General features: G+C 39.6%; 1 protein-coding gene and 1 long non-coding RNA gene across 2 annotated transcripts in view; one reads left to right on the top strand and one right to left on the bottom strand.

Annotated features, from left to right (window-relative positions):
• The window catches only part of RASGRP3 (RAS guanyl releasing protein 3), a 96,051-nt gene that overhangs the window by 68,693 nt on the left and 2,491 nt on the right, over positions 1-24,867 (top strand). Inside the window, exons 12-18 of the mRNA XM_072937934.1 lie at positions 1,917-2,192; positions 8,022-8,099; positions 11,422-11,538; positions 16,114-16,229; positions 17,295-17,442; positions 22,636-22,672; positions 24,644-24,769. Coding sequence (XP_072794035.1) covers positions 1,917-2,192; positions 8,022-8,099; positions 11,422-11,538; positions 16,114-16,229; positions 17,295-17,442; positions 22,636-22,672; positions 24,644-24,769 — 898 coding nt within the window. The remainder of the gene's footprint in view (positions 1-1,916; positions 2,193-8,021; positions 8,100-11,421; positions 11,539-16,113; positions 16,230-17,294; positions 17,443-22,635; positions 22,673-24,643; positions 24,770-24,867) is intronic.
• On the bottom strand, positions 1,977-20,701 carry LOC140685744 (uncharacterized). Its single transcript, XR_012059125.1, has 5 exons — positions 20,603-20,701; positions 16,650-16,731; positions 6,225-6,402; positions 4,643-4,810; positions 1,977-2,062 (listed from the first exon to the last, which is right to left on the bottom strand). It is a non-coding gene; the product is annotated as an uncharacterized lncRNA (long non-coding RNA).

Raw genomic sequence — 24,867 nt, 5'->3', positions numbered from 1 at the left:
GTTTTCTTCTTAGATAGTAGTGGGTTACACATGAGGGATAAAATAGTAAAGGAATAGCCATTCCACTTGGAAAAACAGGCTGGAGGGGGTGGCAAGTGTCCCAGAAAGAATACCTTGAATACCATTAACATATTGTAATTTTAAATATTCAGTAAATATGTATGTGGTGTTTACTATGTGGTAGACATTGTGAAACACACTGGGGGAGGCAGGGATAGGTAGGGCAAATAAGACCAAAATGGTTCCTTCTCTCCCTTCCTCAAATGAAGTCTTTGAATACCTGCTCTCTTCTTAGCACTGTGTTTGACACAGTGGAAGATACAAAGGAATTGGAGGGGGGGCATAAGCCTTGTATAGAAATCCCTCAGATTATAGCTGAGTTGTTAGGAATAAAAAAAAAAAAATTAAACAATGGTCATTTCCCAAACCCAGATTTTTCTGCCATGTTTATTTCCAAACCACAATAATTTTTCCTTATTAAGCAAAAAAGAACAGTTCATTCTTATGAATAGATCTCCCTATAAGAGTGTACTTTGCTGTATAAGTAAAGACACTTTCAGCTGTAAGTTTAAAAAAAAATCTTAAAATTGCTTAAACAATAAGGAAATAGATTGTCTCACATACCTGAACATCCAGAGGCAGGTCAACTCCAGGCATGGTCTGATCAGAGCTCTGGCTCAGTTGCTCTTTTTTCTTCTGAGTATCAGTTTTTGGTTTTTGTTTGTTTGTTTGTTTGTTTCGTCAGACTGGCTTTCCTCCTGATTGTGCTGTCTGCAGCACAGGAAAATTATGCTCTCTTATTCATGAAAGTTGGAGATAGGAAAAACTTCTTTCTTCAGCTCTGCCCCCATGGAATTAAAGACCTTTTTCAGACAGATTGGACCATCTCAAATCACATGCCCATCCCTGGACCAATAACAGTATCCAGAGGAATACAATGTATTGATTGGCTTAATTCTGTGTTCCTGAACCAATCACAAGCCACAGGGATGGAATTATGATGATCAGAACCCATCCTTGGACCTGGGCATGGAAACAGCTCCATCTGAGTCACATGGGCTGCTTTGGGCAAGAGCAGACTGATCAAAATTAGGGTCTATTAGGAAGGTCTGGTTGCTATTAGGCAACCAACAATAACTTGTCCATATAAACAAGAGGATATAAGCCACAGAAGCACTGCTGTCTGACCTCAAACACTGCACCCGTTCCAAGTATAATGGGGCTCATTATGTAAGTGTTTCATTTTCCTTGAGATTTGTACTGAATGTCCAGCAAAGAGCAAAACATATTTTAAATATTGTGAAGAATAAGAATTCAATGGAAGCTCATAGAGGCTTGGAACCACCAGTTTGTCTTCAAAATTATTTATTTGAACTCCTCTTTCTTACAGAAAAGAAAACCAAGGCCCCCAAAAGTGGAGTGATTTGCTTAAGGTCACCCTCCTGGTTAGTGGCAGAGTCCAAAACCACAGCTATCTCACACCTCAGTGTGTTCCTACCTGATACTGCCCTAGATTAACCTTCAAGTTATATCTTGAATGCAACTTTAAAGGACAACTAGGAAATTTTAATACACTACATACTTTGATACAATACATGCTTGTATTTGTGGATTGCAGTAGTTCCAGGAATTGCAAAATACTTATATATACATGATGCTATTTGACATCTCAGCATCCCTAGTAGGTAGGCAGAGGTGCAGGCTGTTCTGTTTTGTAGCAGAGTGGAACAGTCTGTCCAACTCATAGCCAGGCCTGGTACATTTTTCTAACTTTCTTTTTCCTGGTTCATATTTCCCTGCATCAACAATTGATACTTCTCTCAGTAGCCGAGGAATTTCCTAGCCACACACTGCTGGGCCTGGGGTGGGCAGAAGGGAAGGCTGTTTGAAAATTCTACTTTTCCATCTGCTCCCAGAACTGGAATGAAATGATGGAGCTGGTCTCCTCCAACGGCAATTACTGTAATTACCGCAAGGCCTTTGCCGACTGTGATGGCTTCAAAATCCCAATCCTTGGCGTCCACTTGAAAGACTTGATAGCAGTCCATGTCATTTTCCCAGACTGGACGGAGGAGAACAAAGTGAACATTGTGAAAATGCACCAGCTCTCTGTTACCCTGAGTGAACTGGTCTCCCTGCAGAACGCCTCTCACCACTTGGAACCCAACCTGGATTTGATCAACTTGCTCACGGTGAGTCCAAGGGACTGGAGTTTGTGGTAATAACTCATCACTTCCCAGGGGATACAGGAAGAGCTATGCCAGCATTTCACTATTTGGAGGGAGTAGGGTTTGAATTCAGGGTTAATAAATGGGAAGAAATCTCAAAGGATGAAGAGAGAGAAACCCACACCCATAATCAGCATGACTTGAGACTAATCTAGCAAAAAAAAATTCCCTTTGCTTTGAGGGGCCCAGTCTCTATCCCTACATCTCCCACTTCTGAAGTTCTTAGAGCCCTCTCCAGCCCTGTCGTCAGTGCTTCACTCTCCTGCATCACACTCATCTCAGTCATCACCTCCTTCTACATGTCCTCGACTCACCAGCTTCCCTGGATCCTCACTGCACTGCTGTAGTTGAGGCCTGGAGTAATGTAGAGACCATCTCTGTCATCTCCTTGTCCCCGACCGCCACCAACCTCCCCAAACCACCAGATGTATTTCCCAGCCTGGTATTCGAGGCCCTTCAGGACTTGTTTTCTGATGGTCAGCCTATCCTCATTTGTCATCATCTGATCCTGCATCACACCTGCCTTTGGGAACTATTGGTCCTCTACTTTCCACCACAAACTGCTGCTTTCGGCTTCTGAGCCTTTGTATTTTCTTGGAAATACCCACCCCTGTGACTAGTTTAAATTCAAAAGCCTCTATCTTTCTGGAGCGTTCTCTGTTCCCTTCCAAAGCAGTCATACATCTGTCACGTGTTGCCCTTGCACTTTGTACTTTAACTATAGGAGGTATCACTTGACATTAGATTTTCTTTTTTTCTGTTTACATGCCTTCTACATCACATGTCCTCAGCACCTCACACACAACCTGGCATATCTTGGAGCTCAACAGATGAACTGAGGGCTGTATTTAGGAATAATATGGGTCAGAAGAAATTCATCTACTGCTCATTCTTTTTGGCATTTGTGGCACATACCTTTAGCTGGTCTCTAGGTCCTAGCACTTTTAGATACACAGGTGTGTAGAAGAGAACATTTCGCATTGGCTGCTGCTTTGTCAGGGGGCAAGAAGCATAAGCAAATTCTCTCACCCCTGCTTAAACAAGTGGAGGAGCAACTTCCTTGTTTGGGTTTGTAACACTGTAGCATCTGAAACTTGGCTGCAATACTGAATTGACTACTTCTTCCCAATGGCCATAGGAAAAGAAAAGAACCGCTCTGAAGCTCTGAAGGGCTAAATTCTCTAGGACTGCTGCATAGGAATAAGAGTGCGTTCCTAGACCTTCCCACAAACTGTTCCTAGAACACATAATTGCTTACCAAAGAATAGAACCCCTAGGTGTAGGCAGTAATGGCAGCTGCACTCTTAGTGTAAAGCAGAAGTGGTCAACACACAGAAACACAAATCTCTTGGGGTTGAATTTGTGTGACAAATAGTAAATACACAGACATTCTCTATTGAGGGGGAAAAACCTCACAATAATCCAGGCACCTGCATTTATTAATCATTTGCCATGTAAATCTGTTTCTATGAATAAGTGACCAGAGTTGCAGCCCCAATCAGAGTGCAAACCCACAGGCACAGGTGATGTCTGCAGACCAGTCCCAAGGTGTAGCCCAGGTTTCAAGTGTCTGTGTCCAGACTGTCTCTATGAGATGGAAGATAATTTCACAGAGCAGATGCCCACACTTGGGGCAATTTCTCATCCAGAAAAAAGATCATGATGGAGCAGAGAAAATAAATTTTTGAGTTGTAAATGCAGCAAGCAATATCATGACAGATATTTAGAGAAATACTGAAGGATTTTTGCATGAAATTTTTGGGGTGCAAATGAAAAATCTTAACTCTAGAAATAAAAGCTAAGAAATAATTCCTTTTTGCTGGGAAGGAAAGAAACAAGAAAAAGACTCATTCCCTCTCTCTCTCTCTCTCTCTCGTATTGAAGGAAAGTCCAGAAGCCACCTAGCACCATATTTAGTAATGGCAATGTTATGTAGTATAGTGTACGCTAGCGACAAGAATCCCAAGATGGGAGACCTACCTTTTAGCCCTGCTTCCACAGTTACTTAGCTTTGTTCCTTTTCTAAATGGCCTTGACTTTGGATTTTTCCTAAAGGGTTCAGTGCTCATTTGTGAGGTCTCATCCAGCTCTAACCTTTTCTGGTTCTAGATGTAAGGAACTGTAGAGCCTTGGGAATAAGGAACCGAGTGTCAACCTGATTCTGTGGTTCCAGCGCAGCTGTTAATTAGGATAGCACAGTCCCGCATATGAGCACGATCACCGAGACAGCTTCTATTTAGTTAAAGCTAAGATCCTTCCTCTCTCCCCATAAACAAAGAGAAGGCTCAGTGCAAAGGAATACCCATTCCTGCTTCCTGGCCACAGGTGGACTAATCCCTTCAGAAGAAAGTTGGAGGAGACTCCCACTAGGTGTTACTAGAGCCCAATAAGCATCTCATGAAACACATACACACCGGGATTCAAACTGTATGGTCGCCTGCAGCTGCCCAAATGCGTGTGAGATCATTCATAAGCACAGCCTTTGAAGGGGTAATTCTTTTTGTCTTGGTCAAGTTTCTGCCTGAAGAGACTGCTTCTAAACGTGGCCCCAGGTGAGGAAGCTGATAATATGATTGAGAGCCCTGGAAGAAAGAGAATGAGAACTTTAAAGTTAGTCAACAGTTACTAAATGCTTACTCTCTGCAGTGGGATGAACTTTCTGTAATAATTGGTTACAGTTTTCACAGAACTTTTCATATATATTTCCTCAGTAGATTCTTACATGCACCCTGATATGACCTCAGAGGGTGTAACACCCTTGTCCCTATTTTACAAATGAAGAAGCTGAGATTCATAAAGGTCAAGTCTGCAAATAGCAGACTTCTGAATCCCAGCTTGGGCCTTTTTTTCCTCTCTCTGATGGAAATTTAATCTGTTATGTGGGAATATTGCTGACATTCATTTTATTTTGCATCTCTACAAATTAAATAATCTCTCTCCCTCTTCACGGATTTAAAGAAAGTTAATTACAAAGCAGAATCTATAAGAGCAGGGACTATTTTTGCCATTTTTATCACTGTAACCTTAGCTTCCTGAACAGCACTGAGCACATGAAGGAAAGAGGACCACACCACCAAGCTGCTGGGATCTGGACTGTTTCCCTTTTCAGGGAAGATCTGAAGAAGACATTTTCCACGATGATCCCAATTCATGTTACCAGGAGCTTTCAAAGCTGATGCTTCTTGTTTCATGGTGTATGAAATAGTCTGATTTTTTCATAGTATTTTTAGATCTATCAGTTACTTTTACCATTCTGGGTATATGCAAATTACTGGAAAGCCCCTGTACTTTTACAATTGAAGGAGAAGGAGGAGGAGGAGGAGGAGAAGAAATAATTGCAAAAATGGTGAATGGAGATAGTTTGATGAGTGTGTTTTATTTTCCAATTCTCCAGTCAAGACAATGTCCGTCCTAAGGTGCAGACTAAATCCACAACCATCTTTGCGGATAGGCGTGGATGTAAATGCAACAACCTGAAACAGTGACTCAGAACATCAGAAACAATCAAACTTAAAATACGTTAGACTGAAGCAAACGTTTTGAAACCTCATCTTTTTATAAAAAAAAAAGATGTGTAGAAAGTAGAACAGGTCACTCTGTGAAGGGCCATAAAGCCCAGAGGAGATCCGAGAAAGCAAGTAGGATTGTGGCTGGGAATGCAGAGAGATGGCAGGAATAACCTGGAAGGCAGCTCTGCGTTCATGGATGAGCACAGTGGCATTTGGCCACTGCATTGACCGGGAGTCAAACTCAATAGTTCTCATCTGTGTGGCCTTCTAAATAAACCCCGTTGGATACACATTAGCTCATTTAATCTTCACAACAGTCCTGGGAGGGAGCTATTATTGATGATCCCCATTTAACAGAGCAGGAGACTGAAACTCAAGAAGGTTAATGACTTCCCCAGGTTCATACTATCACTAAGAAATGGAGAGCAAACACTGGGAGAAGACCAAAACATTTCCATCACAGAGTCCCACTGACATATGAAAATACCTGAGGATGCTCTGTGTCTTTTGAAAGAGCATCTCTTCTACTTAGTGTGTAGCTTATTTGGATTTCGGGTTGGATGTTCCAGCACAGCTGTCATCTCCTCTCCAGCAGATGCCGATGCCAGTCACTAGAGGCCAAGTCAGGAGGACAGGAACATGCCCATCAAAGCCTGGATTAACTCCTGATAAAAAGGAATTCAGAAGGAAGAAGTCACTTGGTTTTCTCTCTACTTACGTAGCATTCACATTGCAAGGCAGCAAGCTGGGACTAGGATCACAGAGACAGATATGCTGCCTGCTTTCATAGGCTTAAGACCAGCACAGCCTTCTATTGTGGAATTTACAAAATGGTGGGCAACTGTCCATGGTAGATGTGTTTTATTTGGCCCGCATGGAATCATAAAAAAATTTTTGTTGTTAGGTGCCAGTGTTTTTAAATGGGGCTATTTCATATAAAACGCCAGATTTATGACTTCCCTTGACAAATTAGAAGACATGGAAATTGTCAGACTGACAACAATTTGCCTTAGCTGAGTAGTAGCTATCTCTCATTCGTCAGAAACCACGCCTCCCCCTATTGCTTCCCTAATCCAGATATCCAGTGTCAGATTCCACTAATCATCACACATTTTTCTTATTGTCAGGCTAAGAGGAAAGATCCCCAAGTTAATTGTTATTTGCAAAGACCCTCTTTTCCAAATACATTGTTATACCAATGTCTCTATCACAATATCTCTTTCATGAATCCCACTTCACTTTTATATAGTTGGCTGGCTCCTAAAAGCATTTATTTCTAACACAGGAATGGTACCTCTCCTGCAGAAATGCAGAGCCCTGGAAGTAGGAGTGACTGCTGTTCAGGGGAAGGTGGATACAGTGTTCATTCTTTGTAAGCAGGATTTTCATGATCTGAAATGATGCTAAGGGCAATTTTATAATAAAGTCAGCTTTATTATGTTTAGAAAATACCTTTAGGATAAAGTCTAGGTAAAGCAATATATGACCAGATGTATGAAACCCTTAATTTAAATATTGTATTTAGTAGGTAGAATAGTGACTAAGATTGTCCCTGACACATATTAAATGACCGATAAATATTTGTTAAGTGAAAGAATGAATGATTCAAAAATGGCATTTTATAATGTCAGCTTCTTTTTGAAATGAGATAGAACAAAAAGATAAATCCTTAAAAGACATACTTTTGCCTCTGAATTTTCTCTCGCTTCCTCCTTTTTTCTCTTTCTTCTCCACACTCATACACATTAAGTCTTTATCTTTAGACAAAATATATTAAAGGAAAATTTTCACGCCTACATGGTCAAAAAAATGATAGGGCACCTGGTTCTCTTCACTGCTGGTGAAATGGTGTGATTTATCATGTGTCTTAACATTGAAGGGCACGGGGGGAAATTATCCAGGCTTATTTTAAGTCTTAAGACTTCTGTTTTAGGTGGATGGGACCATGCATTTTAAGGTTTTGCAAATTTTATTCATGCTGTTCAACAGTCTAAGTTGTTTATTTTTTTGATGTTGAGTTGTATGAGTTGTTTATATATTTTGGATATTAACCCCTTATTGGTTAATGCTGAAGACCACATTAGGTTTAACTTTTTCTTTTTTTTAATTTTTTAAATTTCATTTTCCACTTCTGCATGATAGCTTTTTAATATTTGGCATTCACTAAAATTATTAGACATTAAGCTTAAGCATTTGGTTTGAAAAATATTTCAGCAATGTAACAAATAAATATATAAATAAATATGATCCAATATACTTATTTATTCCTTCTAATTTTTTGTAGCTTTCTCTGGACCTCTATCACACAGAAGATGACATTTACAAACTCTCACTGGTGCTGGAGCCTAGAAATTCTAAATCGGTAGGTGTTGTTTTCTAAGGATTCATGCCAAACACCATTGTTTGTCACTTATAATAATTGGCCATTATAGTGGTGCTTTGTGATCTAAAGATTGAAGAAATTTTTAAAATCTGTATTCTTCCCATTTTACCACTAGAACAGCTTAGCCCTGACAATTTGAGAATTATTTCTTCTCATCAGAGGCTAATAAAGCAATATACCATTGACAATTACTCCTTTTTATTGTTGCTCTTCTATGTGTTTGTCGTCTCTGAGAATTCATCTACATATAGTACCGAAAAAAAAAAAAAAGAAGAAGATGAAGATACAGTAATTCATTTTAACGTTACAGATCACTTAGACCCTCTAGGCTTTTTTAAAAATCCCCTTTAACATAAAATTAGACTTAATAAATTGTAAATGCCCTGATCATAATTCACAGGTTTCTGTACTAATGATCAACTCAGCTCGACATTTCAATTTCACATTGGCTAGAGTCTCACTTAATTGATAGCTGACCCTTAATAAGGAAACATTATATAATGAGTTGAGGAAATTGCACTACTGAATGTACACTCCTCATTACTTTTAGTAAGTAGATTGTAGGTCAGATATGTTTTGCACTAATAAAAAAAATACCTAGGTAAATTAGAAATTTACAATGAGGATGAGGTTTGCATGTTGAAGAAAAAGTTCATGTTTACTTCTTACACTTATATCCTGAGATCAGTTTCCTTACAGAAATCTCATGTGTTACCTCCTTACCAGTTGAATTCTGTCATGTTACCAACAACTCTAGATCCTAAGTCTGTCCATCTGTTAATACCTACTATAATTCTGAACCATCGAACTGAAAGAGGCAGAATGACTGTGAATGCTGTTCACAGTGAAGGCCAGGTGGGAGGGCATGACCTTGAGTCTCAGTCAGTTGACCTGGTAGCATCTGTTCTTAAAATAGTGAGTATGGTGGTTCCATCAGCACATTCCCCTCCCTGCCAGTTCCAAGAGGCCCGTCTCCTGGGGACACTGCAGAATGTGAGAAGATACAGCACAGGCAGTGAGGTTACAGAGAGAGAGCTAGAAAGAAAGGTAACTTTACTGAGAAAAAGGAATTTATAAGCTCCTCCCTCATCCCGTAGTGTTGGTGTGAGGAAGCTGGCCATGGTGTGGCAAGCTGCACTATTTATGCACACACAGCATTTCCACCTTCTGACACCTTCTTTACCTATAACCGGGCACCTTCATTTCTACCTGTTGGTTGTTGGATACCTGGCATGTCATCAGATATGTGTTACCTCATTAACTGTGTTAAGAAGCAGTCTGGTGAGCATAGGTGTCTTTCATGGACCACACAGCCAGTAAGCGGGAGAACTGGGATTCACTCTCAGGACTATCTGCCTCCATCACCTGTACTTTTTCTATCGCGGGATGCTGCCTGTCACTTTCCCACCATCCCTTGTTCAGAAGCAGGGTAGGAATAGTCATTTTAGCACACTTGCCTGATTTGCGCCCTTTAGATTTACTTTATTTTCAGGATAAAGTTTTGCCAATTTTAGGAGACATTTCCATCCAATATTTTAAAAAAATCTTTTTATCTTTTGTAAAAGCAGAAGCTTTCGAAACCCCCCTAAGTGCTAAAATCCTATGAATCTATGAAAACACACTTCCCAATCCCTTTCTGTCTCTTCTCTAAGTGGAATGTCATTCCACTTTGTGCTTTGTGTTTGACACATGCTGGTAACTGGAGAACAATTTCCAGTCAGGATTATATTACTGATGATATTCCTAAATCCTCTAGCTTTAACGTGCTTACAGCGGGTGCTGGCTGACCTCACCTAGTTAGCCCCAGAGCCTCTCAACAGTTTTCTGTTTGTCGTGGCACCCTTAGTGTCTATTTTTTATGTTGTACTTCATGTACCTCTAGGTCAAAAGAAATATCTAATAATTTTCTGATAATAATATTTTTATTTCATTCTTAAATAACCACAATTACTCAATAGTGGATGTGTGTGCCTGTTGGGCACTGTACAATTTCTTAAATCTTGGAATCAGATTGGATATTGTTACTCATTTCTTATTCCACATTGACATTTTGCTTCATAAAGATATGATATCATTGAAAGAAACGTTGCCTGGTCTAATGTGTGAGTTGTGAACTACTTCAAGAAGGTAGTTCACAAGGTATCCGACAAATGTTGAATATTGCTGTATTTCCCTTGGAAGTTTGAAATATCTTTTGCTACTCCTCTGAATTTACTGCAGTGCTCTGGGCAGGGTGACTTGCTGTACAGTTTAGGAGCCAAGGGTTTAATCCTTTATCAGAACAGTAAGATGAAAGGCTTGACCAAAAGAGCTGAGATGTGTGAACGAGTGTGTGTATTTGTATGTGACTGAGTATGGAGGTACCATATTCAGAAGGCAGGTAATTTTTCACCCTGTTTGTGGCCCACAGGATTCCAGCAACACCCACCTCTCAACATTGGTAGGGGCTTAAATACAGTTATTTCTCACTTCCTCTTGCAGAAATGTTTATTCCCAACTCAGTATCAAATAAAAAACCTGCTAGTGCAGGCTTGTATGTGTGCACCAGCAAATATATTTCATCGTATGAGAGTCCCAGGGAGAGGATACAAAGTGCACAGCACTTTTGGCTGGGCTCCTGGTAGGACTGGGTTTCATGCTTGTGTTGAGTAAACGTGTTCTGCATTATCGCCACCATTTTCTCCACAATATTAAGTGAAAATGTCTTGCAAGAATGTGGAAAAACCTGTGGAGAAAGGAAGTTCACCAAAGAGGACTCAAGAGAGCTAATGATTACCCAAACAGTCAAGAAGTGATTAAGCGTATAAGGAGAGATGCTGGCATTGCTGGCGTTAAGGGCAGAAACTTGGTCATGCACTGATGCCCACTTACTGCACACACTTAATTTGTCACTAAGAATTAGATAACTGGTGTTTTATATATTTTGCATTATATTTTTAAAACTGTATGGATTGTTGTAGAGATGTCTAAGGGTGTTTTAGTGTTATTTGGGGGAACTTGAATAGGATTTTTGGATGATCTGGAAGAGCGATTTTTTTTCCATCTAAAAAACACAGGTTAGCTACTGCTAACCAGAATGCACTGTCCAAACATGTATTTAGTTACAGGTTAGAGTCTATTGACAAAATACTCCACTAACAAAAATTCCACTGGTGTCTGCTTTCAAAACATTTAAGTGATACATAAACATAAGTTTTTACCGCTATTATTAATACACAAATGTCACATATCTTTCTCAGTGTCCTTGGCTCTAATTGCTCAAGGCCCCAGATAAAGCTGAAAACTGTGTGTTTTGTGCCAGCAGCCTACCTCCCCTACAACGCCCACCAAGCCCGTGGTGCCCCTGGAGTGGGCATCAGGGGTGATGCCAAAGCCAGACCCTACGGTCATCAACAAGCACATACGGAAATTAGTGGAGGTAAGTGGTTGAAGGAAAGTTAAAAACGAGCACCAGAAGGCCCCTTTGTTTTCCCAGTATATTCTCTGGTTGCCCAGGAATCAGATGGAGGCCATGAAGAGAGCCCTCCGGCATGTGGGAGCAATTCAGCAGATGCTTAGCTCTACCCGGCATTGGCCTCTGGGGAAGAGCCTCCCAGGAAGGCCCCCTGTCCCCTTCCTGTCTGGCAGGTCTCACTTGTGCAAATACTCTCATCTGTTTAGAACCGCTCCGTTCCCTAGGCACTTGACACTTCTGTCATTGTCCCTGCCACCTGAGGGGCTGTTTGAGGATTAGAATCTACTCATTAAAAACCCACATGGGTCATAGTAAAATGCCCAATAAATTGGTTACTTGAGGGTAGAAAAAAATCTGGTAAGTTGGATCGTTTCTCCAGCTGTATGTATCTGAAGGTCTGTGACACCACAGCACAATGCCATTTAAATCAGAAACATCAGTTCATAAAGGGCAAGATTATGTCAGAGTTTTCGATCTAGAAAGGAGTCAAAGCACTGGTGTGAGAAAGATGGAAATATCTCAGGCACTGGAAACTGTGACGATTGATTAAACACCAACTTTCATGGATTCAGTACATCCTCTGATGCAGCAGGAACAAGTCTTTGGGGGTATAATGTGCTCTTTGCTGGGAAAGGATGTTTACGGAAAAAGAAAGAATGTTCTACATCCATGGAACTATGAGATGCTGAAAGAAAAGTTACATGGAGCATGTGAGGCAGGAAGGAGAGGTCGGAAAGGGTGAAGGAAGCTGGGTGAGAAGGCAATAAGGTCGCATGGAGGCCTGTGATATGGTGGTAACAGACCCAATTCAGTGCCAGGGAAGGTGGGCAAAGGATCCCAGTGCCTGGAGATGCAGCTCAGGAAGGTCTAGAATCAGGAAATGGAGAACAGAAGTGTTCTCTCTCCTACTCTCATCTCTTTTTTTCTCTGAATGCTCACTTTGTTCTCTGCAGACAGACTTTCTTTGCTCCACAGGTGGACTCTGTTTCTCCTGCCACCCCTTGTATTGTCTCTCTTCTCTCTAACTCCAATTTCATGGGGAAGGTTGGACAAATTGACTACAATTGGTTTAACGAAATGAAAGCCACGTTTTACTGAACTTTCCAGACTGAATTTTATTTCACAAAAAAATCTTGTACTCTCAGTATAAATACGGATTTAGACTATAAATAATAGGCACTCCATAATAGTTAATTTTTAAGCAATTTTGATTATGAATAAGTACTGTTAGTGGGACTTGCAAAAAAATTCAGTTATCTGTGGATAAACCTATAATGGGTGCTAAACAATCATGTTTCTGATTAATTAATTTTTTGATCTATAATTTACCTACTTCCCAAAATACTCCTGAAGCAGCTTGTAATGTAAGGCAATATAGATAAAATAGAACAGACAGAAACTTTAGGGAAAAGAGAGAAAGATTCATTATAACTGGACTCTAAGCCAAATATATGTTTGCATACATGAGTTTCCAGGGAGAACTTACAAAATTTTTTGAAAATTCAATTAGGCAGAGGGCAATGGAAAAACTTCTCTATCTTTCTCTGATTATAAAGAAAGTCAGAAACATTGTAAATATTAAAACCTTTCATAAAACATAGAAAATAGAAAGTTTAACTTTCAGGCCTTGGTATTTCTACTGTGTAGAGATAACTACTGCTAACCTATAGATTATCTTGTATGACTATTCTACACACACGGACACACATATACATGTATATTATTGAGCAAGCTTGTTCAATGATTTTCTTAGAACAAGTCCTAGAAGTGGAATTGCTGCGTCAGAGAGTGTCCTCCAGAACAACTGTGGGTATTTGCCTCACCAACTTGATATGAGAGTATCTATTTTCTCGTACCCTAGGAAATTATCAGTTATTTGAATGTTTTCCAATCTGAGAGGTTATAAAGTTTCATTAGTACTTCTATAATGATTAGCAGAATTGAGCATCTTTCCATGAATGTATTGGCCATCTGTATTTTCACTTTGGTGATCACCTGTTTTCCTTTGGATCTTTGCTCTCATATATGTTGCAAATTATTTTCTCTGTCATTTATATTTAAATTTGTTAATTGAGCTTTTTTGATTCAGACAAAATTTGTATTTTATTGTAATAAAATGTTTTGGTTTATGACATCTGACTTTGATATCAGGCCAAGAAAGGTCTTTCCTACTCAAAGATTGTAAAACATGAAAAATATTTTCATCTATTTACTTTTGGTTCTTTTATAAATATTTTTATATTAAAATATTTAATGCATCTATAATTATTAGCTATTTAATTCAACAGAAATTGCTGGATAATCCATAATTTCCCTGTGGATTTGAATAGATAACTTTTTGATATTCTGAATTCCTACATATATATTCGTATATGGATCTGTTCCTGGACTGTACTTTCTGTAGTAAGTTGCAATACATGTTTTGATTAATGTAGTGTTATAGAATATTTAATTTCTGATAGGGCACATTCTCCCTCATTAGTCCTCATTTTTTAAATTAAAGTATAATCGACCTTCCAGATGTTTTAGATATACAACATAGTGACTGGATATTTCTATACAAAACACAAGATGATCACCACAGTAAATCTAGTTACCGTCTGTCATCATACAAAGATATTAAAATATTATTGACTATATTCACCATGCTGTACTTTTCATCCCCATGACTCATCTATTTTATAACTGGAAGTCTGCACTTCTTAATTTCCTTCACCTATTCATTCATGTATAGGTGTTTGTTCTCTGTATCCGTAAGTCTGTATCTGTTTTGTTTTGTTCTCTGTGTCTATGAGTCTCTGTTTTGTTTTGTATGTTCATTGTTTTTTAGATTCCATACATAAGTGAACTCATGTGATATTTGTCTTTCTCTCCCTGACTTATTTCACTTAGCATACAAAATACCCTTAGGTCCATCCATGTTGTCAAAAATGGCAAGATTTCATTCTTTTTTATGGCTGAGTTAAATTCCATTTTATTTATATACCACGTCTTTTTTTTAAATTGTTGAATTACAGTCAGTTCACAATGTTGTGTCATATACCACATCTTCTTTATCCATTCACCTTTCAGTGAACACAGGTTGTTCCCATATCTTGGCTATTATAAATAATGCTGCAGTGAACACAGGGGTGCATATATCTTTTCAAATTAGTGTTTTTGTTTTCTTTGGAAAAAATACCCAGAAGGGGAATTTCTGGATTGTATGTTAGTTCTTTTTTTTTTTATTGAAGTGCAGTCATTTATAATGTGTCAGTCTCTGGTGTATAGCATAATGTCCCCTAGTCATGCATGTATATGTATATATTCATTTTCATATTTTTTTCCATTGAAGGTTATCACAAGATACTGAATATAGTTCCCTGTGCTATACAAAAGAAATTTTTTAAAAATCTGTTTTTATATATAGTGGCTAACATTTATAAATCTCAAACTCCCAAATTGATCCCCTCCCACCCCCTTTCCCCGGTAACCATAAGATTGTTTACTAAGCCTGTGAGTCTGTTTCTGTTTTGTAGGTGAGTTCATTGTATGGTAATTCTATTTTTAATTGTTTGAGGAAATTCCATACTGATTTCCATGGTGTTTGCACCAATTTACAATACCACCAACAGTGCATGAGTCCTCTTTTCTCCATATCCTCACCAACACTTGTTATTTGTTGTCTTTTTGATAATAGCCATTCTGACAGGTGTGAGGTGCTATCTCATTGTGGTTTTGATTTGCATTTTCCTGAGATGAGTGATACTGAGCATCTTTTCATGTGTCTGTTGGCCACCTGTAAGCCTTCTTTGGAAAAATGTCTATTCAGGTTCTCTGCCTATTTTTCAATCAGGTGTTTTTTTTGTTTTTTTTTTTTTTTGATGTTGAGTTGTATCAGTTCTTTGTATATTTTGAATATTATCCTCTTATCAGATATATCATTTGCAAACTTCTTCTTCTATTCAGTAGATGGTCTTTTTATTTTGTTGACAGTTTCTTTCCTTGTGTAAAAGCTTTTTGTTTTGATGTAGTCTCAGTTGTTTGTTTTTGCTTTTGTTTCCCTTGCCTAAGGTCTTTACTCGTCATCTTAAACAATTTTAGGCTAGTCTCAACATGTTCACTTCTATTGGAATTTTAGAATCAATTTGTTCATTTGAAACAAATTCCCACTAGGATTTTAATTGGAATTGCATTAAATGTATACTTTGATTTGGGGATAATTTAACATTTTAAAGTTTCTTTTTCTATTGTTATGGTATTGGCATTTGTGAATTCACCAAGCCTAACTGCTACTCAACCCTGAGGTCTCAGTTTAGACCTTGCTTTTTCCAGAAAACCTGTTTAAATCTTCCTCCTCCCTCCCCTCAGCACTCTGTCTTTATCCTCAGCACTGCTCTTATCTCATCGTACCACAGAGGCTTCTTAATTCCGTTATCTCTCACTAAATTCCAAGCACCTTGATAGAAAGAATAATATGCTAGTTATCATTGCTTTCCCAATAATGAGTTCAGAGCCTGACTCACAGTCATTCAATAAATATTTGTGTTTCCTTTGCAGTCTGTGTTTAGAAACTATGACCATGACCATGATGGGTACATCTCTCAAGAGGACTTTGAAAGTATAGCTGCCAATTTTCCCTTTTTGGATTCCTTTTGTGTGCTGGACAAAGATCAGTAAGTTTAATTTTGTTATATTGTAATGCAACTGTCCTGAAGTAGGAAATTACTATCACAGGAGAGCAGGGAAACCTTTAATTTACATCTTGACAGCTTCAGTCCTAGCGTGTTGATGAGATGTCTAACTTTTCACTGATTTTTTTTTCTTGGTGTCTATGAACATGACTGGTTGGATAGAATCACAAGGCAGACCTCATAATCAGTGTTGAGTACAAGTGCTCGTTTGCAAATTAGCCCAGCTCTTCATTTCCTATATTACTTCTACTGTTTAGCTAGTTCATCAACCCCAAAGCTTCCATCAAAAAAGAATAGAGGAGAAACATGTAGATCTAGCCTTGTAGAGTCCTCAGCATCAGTGGACCTGAGGGCAATCTTAAAAGTCACCAAGTAAGTAAGATTTTTGTTTAGATTACTTACAGTCTTCAGGAGAGCAGGTGATGGCTGCAGATAGCTGAGAAGTGTCCATGCTTTTTTTTTTCTTTGCTAGTTCAAAGGTTGCCTTGAGAAACAAAGAAAAAATATATTTCTCTTTATCTTCAAATGATTACTGAGAAATTAAATAACTTTAGAGGCTAAAACTTGCATCATTAAAAAAAATAATGATTTAAAAAAATTTTGCCAAGAAACCATGTTAATATATTTTATTGCTTAATTTTTAATTATGTGATATTAGTTCCTAGTCTAAAAATCATTTGTAATGAAATAGTGGATTTTATGTTGGTTAAATGTTCAAATTATATCACATTAAAATCCTCTAATATTTTTGTTGGTGTGAGAATTTAAAAAAAAAATCTGTAAATACTGCAACACACCAAGTAAAGCCTTGGTACTTTATAATAAAGGTCTTAAAGCCTTAATTGATCTTCACTGTTTAACTAGAACAAAGAATACCTAACAGCTGTCCTTTCAGGTCCTTTCCTCCTGTCAGATGTATCAGGGAAGTGAACATTCCCCACCTGCTTTTGGCTACAAAAAAGGTTTGGAAGGTGAGTGATTTAAGTGTGGCAACTACTTAGCAACATGGTATTCAAAGACCCCTCCTTTCTTTGATTCTCTTCACAGGGATGGCCTAATTAGTAAAGATGAAATGATGGCTTACTTCCTGAGAGCTAAGTCCCAACTACACTGTAAAATGGGACCAGGATTTGTCCATAATTTTCAGGAGATGACCTATCTCAAGCCAACCTTCTGTGAACACTGTGCAGGATTTGTAAGTCTGTTTTCCCTTGTTTTCTCCTGTATGTAGTGATTTGTGCAGCATTCTCAGAAAGTAAGAAGATGATGCAGTAACGGAGTCCTCTGTCTGCCTTAGATCAGAAGTAAAACATGATGACTCCCTAAAATTAAAAATTCAATTAAAAACAAAAGCAAGATCCGCAGATTTAGCTATGTTCTTTCTAGGAATGCAGGGCTGGCGAAGACAGGGAAGGTTGGTGAGGCCTGTTAAGTCAAGAGAGCAGTTTGTCTGTTCATCCCTGCCAGGGAAAGGTTCTGCCCAGTGAGCCCTGGAATTCATCACTAAGTGGGTGCAATTAAGGGGAGTTTTTATATTAGCCAGTTCCTCTCAGTTCTTCTTTCATACGTGTCAGTCCCTAGAACTCCATCGTGGCATGGCTCAATAATTCATAACTCAGAGAAGAAAAAATCTTTTCAAAGAGAAGATGGTTATAATAATAACATTTACTCAGCACTTGACAGTATGAACTATTTCAGAGGCATTAGTGTAGTTAATCCTTATAACTAGCCTATGAGGTCGGCATTTTACTCTGCCTATTTGCATGTGAAGGTAGAGAGGTCCAGAGAGGACAACCCAAGTTTCCCAGGATTGCGCAGCCAATAATGGCTAGAACTAGGACTCAGATGCAGGTGTTCTGGCTCTACCTGCATCACTGCAACAAATGAAGGTTGTACACTTCATTTCCCCACGTTTGATGATTCTTTGGCAACTAAAGTCAGATTTGGCCGTGGCATTAAACAAATACCCTAGGTTCTTGAACTTCTTCTAGTTGATACCCGAGTTATATAAGATGGAAGATGTGGTACTCTAGGTGAGGGTAGCCTAGCAGCCAGGTGAGTGAGGCTACTGCTCCTTGGTCCAGATGCCAGCTCAGTCATGTCAGCTTCATTCAGCAGTCATGCCCTGCTGTGGACACATATTGAATTCAAAGCTGATATTATATATGCTCCCACTAAATTACATTTTCCCATTTCATTCTTGAAGAACCAGCTTTAGAGGGGCTGCCAAAGGCATGAGTCTGTGTTCAAGCACACACCCCACTGACAGTGGGTTACATAAGAGGCAGTGTTACCTTGAAGATGACCCCAGGTGGTCATAGCAGCTGATGTGGTCAACGGGCAAGACCAGCCTAACCAGCTCTCTTCACCCACCTCAGAGAAGGAGAGGTTCTTCTACCAGCTACGCCACTGGGATTGCATCACCTGATCACTTTATCATAAAACAAACATGTTTCCTTTTTCATGTTTTCTCTTCTGTGGGATTTTTTGCCTGTATCTAGACCAGAAAAATGCTCAAATGGGAGGGAGCCATGTGTAACTCTCTCTGCAGAGTGGGGCCCAGGGAATCTGTTTGGCCATGGCAAGGCTCAGCCCAAAGTCAGGTTGAGACACTTGTCCCGTGGTGTGGTGTAAGAGCTGGTAGGCCTTATCAAATCTCAAGTTCTTCTCTCTGCTGTCCAGTCCTTCTGGATGTCTCTCCCTTCCATGGAGGCATTGGTTTTGTAGAAGCAGCAAGGTGAGCCATCTTGGGAGCTTCCATACTCCTCTCCCCAACTCATCGGAGCAGATTTGCTGGTACTAGGTTCCTGATGCAGCTGTGATGAGGTAGAAAGCTCTGGACTTGGAGTCTGAAATCTTCGGCTTTGAACCTCAATTCTGCCCCTTATTAACTCTATGTCCTTGACCAAGTTATTGACCATCTTTGAGTCTCTATTTTCCTATCTATACGAGGGAGTTAAGACTTACCTGCCATGTTGTTGTGATGTAAATGATATCAGATATGTGTGTCACAGAACTCAGAGTAAACTTTTCTTTTTTTAGTATTCCTTGATATTTTTGGAGTTTAATTAAAATTAACTCATTAAAAGTTTTAATAGTCCTTTTATTTTTTTAAAATATATTTAATTCCATTGGTACAATTTGATTCGATCTTTACTTACACATATTTTTTAAAAAGCTCATTGGTTTTCTGATTATGATATCCTATGTCCTATGCAAAATCTGAATTAATTTTGATTTACACACAAGAAAAATGCCTGGGAATTTATATAACAAAATAAAAAATGATAATTATCTCTAGGTAGGAGGGGTATGGGTATTTTTAGATTCTTATTCTCTTTTGTTCATCTGTATATTCTGATTTATCTACAGTGAGCATGTGTTTCTTACATAATCAAAGTAGTGACTGAAAGAAATTTAAACTGCTTTAATACAAATTAAACTACAAAAAAATAGTGAAAGAAAAAAAGACCATGTAACCTAAATAGTGTTTTAGATACGGCAAATTTGGTACTCTATTGTCATAAGAAAATGTTTCAAACAATAAATAAATGCATTATTGCCTCCCCCCCGCCAAAAACTCATTGGTTTTCAAAGGGATTTATAAATATAATGCTCTAGAAGGGTCATTAAAAGGAATTATGGGGAATGATTCCTTTTTTTTTTTAGTGCCTGAACCACCTGCTTTTGAAATACATTCCACTTTCAGGGTAAAGAAGACAAAGAGACACTAGTTGAAATACGCTGATTATAGAATTAGAATTCCAGCACTGCAAAAGTTTTGCTAATCCCCTTATTTTGAGTTCTGGAGAAGTTAAGTGACTTCCTGAAGGTCACATGGATTATTAGCAGCAGGACCATGACTCATATTCAGGTCTCCTGACTCCCAGTCCAGTGCTCCTTACACCACAATCACTCCAAATTTTACAGCATCCTGAGGTCTCAAAATCAGAGGACTGTGGGAAGTACTTTTCCTGTCCTTGGCTGGCACTTTGACCCAGAGCCTCTTCCTGCCTCGTGCTGTCTCCTTTAGCAAGCAATGCCCTGGCTTGCCCTCCTGATGGGACTCACGCTTGACTTTATCTTTTTCAGCAGTTCCTGCAGTTATGCTAATAATGTGCCCTAGCCATATATTAGGATGCTTCTAAAATCTTACCCTTTCTTGTCCTAGATCAGTGGCTTTTGCTCTGATCACACACCAAATGTTCAGGAGCAATGGCTTCCTGTCTTTCCCTCTAGTGACACATTCTTCACATTCTTCTTTCCCTACTCACCAGCTCCGAGATCTTGCCAAGTGACCTCACATCTCTGTAACTCAGTTTCCTCATCTGTAAAAATGAGAAAATTATTATTACCTATCTCACAATGTTGCAGCAAAGTGTGTTACAGCTCAGTTGTTACAGCAACCTGGATCCAGACGAGAGATCAGGCAGCTCTTGGAGGGCTGGAGAACTCAGGTTTATTATGCCAGTGGGCCCAAAGGAGTTAACATTCCAAACTCTGGACCCTATCTGTAGGTTTACACAGGCTTTTATAGGCTGCCAGTCTGGACTTTGCAACATCATATGCAAATAAGGTGTAACAAAGTTGACTAATTAGGAATGAGCTTTGTAGAAATGGACCAATCAGGAGTGAGCTCCATGCAAATGAAGCACTACAAATGGACCAATCAGGAGTTAGCTGAGGGAACCAATAGAATCTTAAGGGTAAGTTCTGCTTTCCAAGCCATTTTAGAGGCAAAAAGCAAGATAATGCCGCTGGGCCAGGGAACTGGATGGTGCTGGCAGGAGAGTACTGGCCCTGCCTGGGGGTCCTGCTGTCTTTTTCATGGGGGCTTCCCACCTCAACAAGGATAGCGTGAGCATTAACTAAGTTGCTACACATAGCTTAAAACTTTGTCTTTCACACAGTAAGAGTTCAATACATTTTAGCTATCATTGTTATTACTTTTACCAAGGGCTCTGTGAGGGAAAAATTTCTTATCACTATAAAGCTTCTCAGATGCAGGACCGTGCAAATTATTTAATTTCCTGGATCATCACATTTACCTATTATAAAAGGGAAGCAAACTAGATTATCATAAAGATCCTTATAGCTCTGACAGATGTGACTGTCCTATCCACCTGCTTCCCTTTTCTGTACTGACCCCTCCCTACCGCTCTTCAGGTCATCCTAGGCACCTGAGGCCTTGCTTCCAGTTAGTTGTCTTAATAATCCTTCCTGTCTTGTTCTGTCCCCGGAGACATCTGCATCTTAGTAATGTGTTCCGAGGGACCAAATAACCTTTAAGGCTCAAAGGAATCACTCTCCACTAGTGGAATTTCCTTGTCAGAAAGAGGGTAAGGAGCAGCCTTCCTAATGCCTTGAGTCACTTCATGTCGGCAGCTACTTACTCTTCTCCTTAGGCCATGATGCCCACACTCAGGGTGCTGTTCCCCTATTACACACCCCAGCAGCTTCAGCAGGCCACCAACCTGTTTCTTTCAAAATCATTTTATGAGGTAGATATCAGCCACTTAACCTCACCAGTAAAGGGTTAGGAATGGAGCTTCTCGCGCTTGAGCTAAGCCCATTTAATTCATCAGTACTGTGTGTTCCTGGTGTCCCTGGTTCCCATATGCAAGTGCTATGGGAAGCCTAAGAAAGGACTCTTTCTTCCCAGATATCACAGTGTGTCCAGAGGGCGGGGACACCACCACCAGGATGATGCCGCTGGGCAAACACTCCCTCGGTGAACTGTAGGCCCTCACATCTCTCCTGAGACACTTGTCACTGAGCACATCCTGCTTTCTACTTGGTTGGCAGACTCTGAGCCTTTTCTACATCTCCCATAGCCCTGGCACAGGCCAAACACCGAGCAAATGCAGAGAATAAATACATGAATAAATACAAGACCTTTTTCTCTTCTGTATTCTATCAAGATAGAAATGCTTCTCAGAAAATAACCAAGCAAAATGCTGTTGTGTCAGTGGGATGTGCACCGCTTTGGTCGCTTGATTTCCTGTAGGGGGCGCCAAGAGCAGCTGAAGTGATTAAAAAGAAGGCAGAGGGAGCTAGGGGCTTCCAAATGCAGAGGAACAAAGTCTCTCCTGGTGAATTTTGCTGAGAGGGCATTATGCCAAAATCCCAGAAATGCACCCATGTCAGTTTCCCATCCCAGCTCCCATCTGGCTTCCAGAAAGAAAAGGGAAGCAAAAGTCCCATTATTGCCCCAGCTGGAGTGGGCTGGGAGAGGGCTCTTCTATCTACAGGAAGGGTGTCAGGAGCAGCTACATCCTGTTTGTGCTCCACCAGTCATCACGCTTCCCAGGACTTCCTTCTCAGTGGCCTTGTTTTCTTTCCAGATTTCTCTTCAGATTCCTTGACATTCCTTTGTCTTTTGTTACAGCTCTGGGGCATAATCAAGCAAGGATACAAATGCAAAGGTAAATAAACTTCTTTTGTTGTTAAAATTTTACATTGTGATATTTGGGGCAGGACTCAAATTTGCCTAATGGAAACCACCAAAGCCCCTCCCTGTTATAGAGAATTTAGTGCTTCGGGGCCACTGGCAACTGAAGAATTAATGTGTTCAGGAAAGGACTCCCTGGAGTTTTGGAGAGACCAGGTTGGAATTTTATGGCTTGTTACAAGAGCAAGCAAACTATCACCACCCCCAACACACACACATCTAGCCCCCAGCTCTAAGATGCCTGGCTCATCATCTGCACACAGTTAGGTGAGAACTCTGAGGAGGGCAAGCCTAATGGAAACATTGTATGTAAGAACTCTGTCCTTCAAGGGGGAAAACAACAACAACCACCTGTGCTTATTTCTGTAACACCTATGCATTTCTTTCCACTCTCACATAGCTATTCCCTTCTCTGCTAAATCACAGATGACAATGAGAAAAAAGGAGAAACTTGAATCCAGTTCAATGAATTTGTTCATATACCTCCATTTAATTGAAATTTAGAACAACTGAATAAATATTTGCCAAATGCAATAGGAATGTGTTGCTACTTGCAGATGTATGATTATTGCACATTATTCATGTTTAAGATATTGCTGGATATTTTATGCAGACTGTTTATACTTGTTCTTTTAAGAATCAGATAATGCTCTTGAAAAATATAATGTCAAATATAATAAAACCACAAAGGGAACACAGAATGCCTTCAGATTAATATTGTCCCCTTGGGATACCCTTTTTCTCCAGCCATCTTTCAGTATTTGGCCCTCATTTTACATGAATAAGGAGCTTCCTTGAACCTTCATGAGAGCCACCTTTTAGTGTTTAAAAAACTGCTTCCCTTTAGTTCTCTAGATCAGTTGTCTTAGTCTAACTTTGATTTTTACTTTCAAGCAGCAAAGATAGTGCAATATCTTACTGCCCCACCATAAGTCATTAGTTTTATTCTGGTTTCTGCCCCTTCTCCCTTAGACACACATAGACACACACAGACACACAGACACACACAATTTTATGAAGATGAAAATCAATTTAACCCTTGGGTCATCTTTGTTCATATAGTATTTTCTCTTAAAGGCATATAGAGTGAAAAATCTAATTAAAATAGACTGGGCATGTCATTACAATTTGATCTTTCCATGATATCATTACAAAATCATTTGAAACAAGACCGTTTGAGGGAAAACGGGTATTGGAAATAATGAGAAAAGTCCTCTTTGATAGTGAAAAACAAATAAACCCTTTAAAATGATCGTATCTGTGCAGTGATTCTAAGGGGAATGTAGGACCGTCATCACATGAAGTAACTGTGTGCTATCTTCCAAAGTGGCCAAAATTTTCTACCGCAAGGAGCAATTAATATCTACTTTCTTAACTAAAGCATCAAATGAGAAAGGCCACAGAATCTGCCACATGCCGTTTCCAAGCCATAGTCAAGTCTGGGACACGTTTATTGAACATATGCTCACCTTATTTTCTGCTTCTTCCAAGAAAGCAAGCCAGGCAAAGGGCAATCACAGCAGGTTAAAGCCACAAAGACTGTGAACCCGTCTTGGAATTGGGGTCTTGAGGTTTTATAGAAAACTGGATGGAGCAGAAGAGTGGTAACAAAAGGGGCAGTGGTGCTGATTCTTCTTAATCTTGATAAGTCCATCTGGCTTCACAAAAACTCCTTAGGGTCTGTCCATTCTTCTGAGGTCATCAACTCATGACTTTCTTTCTAGAAAACAGCTTCTGGGTTAAAGAATGCATAGGGAAGGTTGGGGGCTATTTTAACAAAGCAATTGAGTGAGTAAACAAAAAGAAAAACAAGATGTGTCAAAATGAGTCAGCAAACAGCCTTAGCATTAAGGAAGCCATGTTGTGAGTTATGTTAGTTAGATTTCTACTCTTTCAAATGCATATGGTTCACACTAATCATCTGTGATATTTTGGGATGTTTCAGACTGTGGAGTCAATTGTCACAAACAGTGCAAAGACCTTCTGGTTTTGGCCTGCAGGAGATTTGCCCGGGCACCCTCCTTGAGCAGTAATCATGGATCGTTGCCTGGAAGTCCATCGCTGCCCCCAGGTAATGTCCTAGACTCTCTTTCCTCCTGCGATTTCTCTCTGCTAACCTTCCCATACCTCCACCTCAGTGGGGTTCCGGATCTAAAGCTGGTCAGGGCC

The sequence above is a fragment of the Vicugna pacos genome, chromosome 15 (assembly GCF_048564905.1).
Source record: "Vicugna pacos chromosome 15, VicPac4, whole genome shotgun sequence".
In the NCBI taxonomy this organism is placed as follows: Eukaryota; Metazoa; Chordata; class Mammalia; order Artiodactyla; family Camelidae; genus Vicugna; species Vicugna pacos.
Note: the sequence above shows the minus strand (reverse complement) of the source record. Positions and strands in the feature narration are given on the sequence as shown.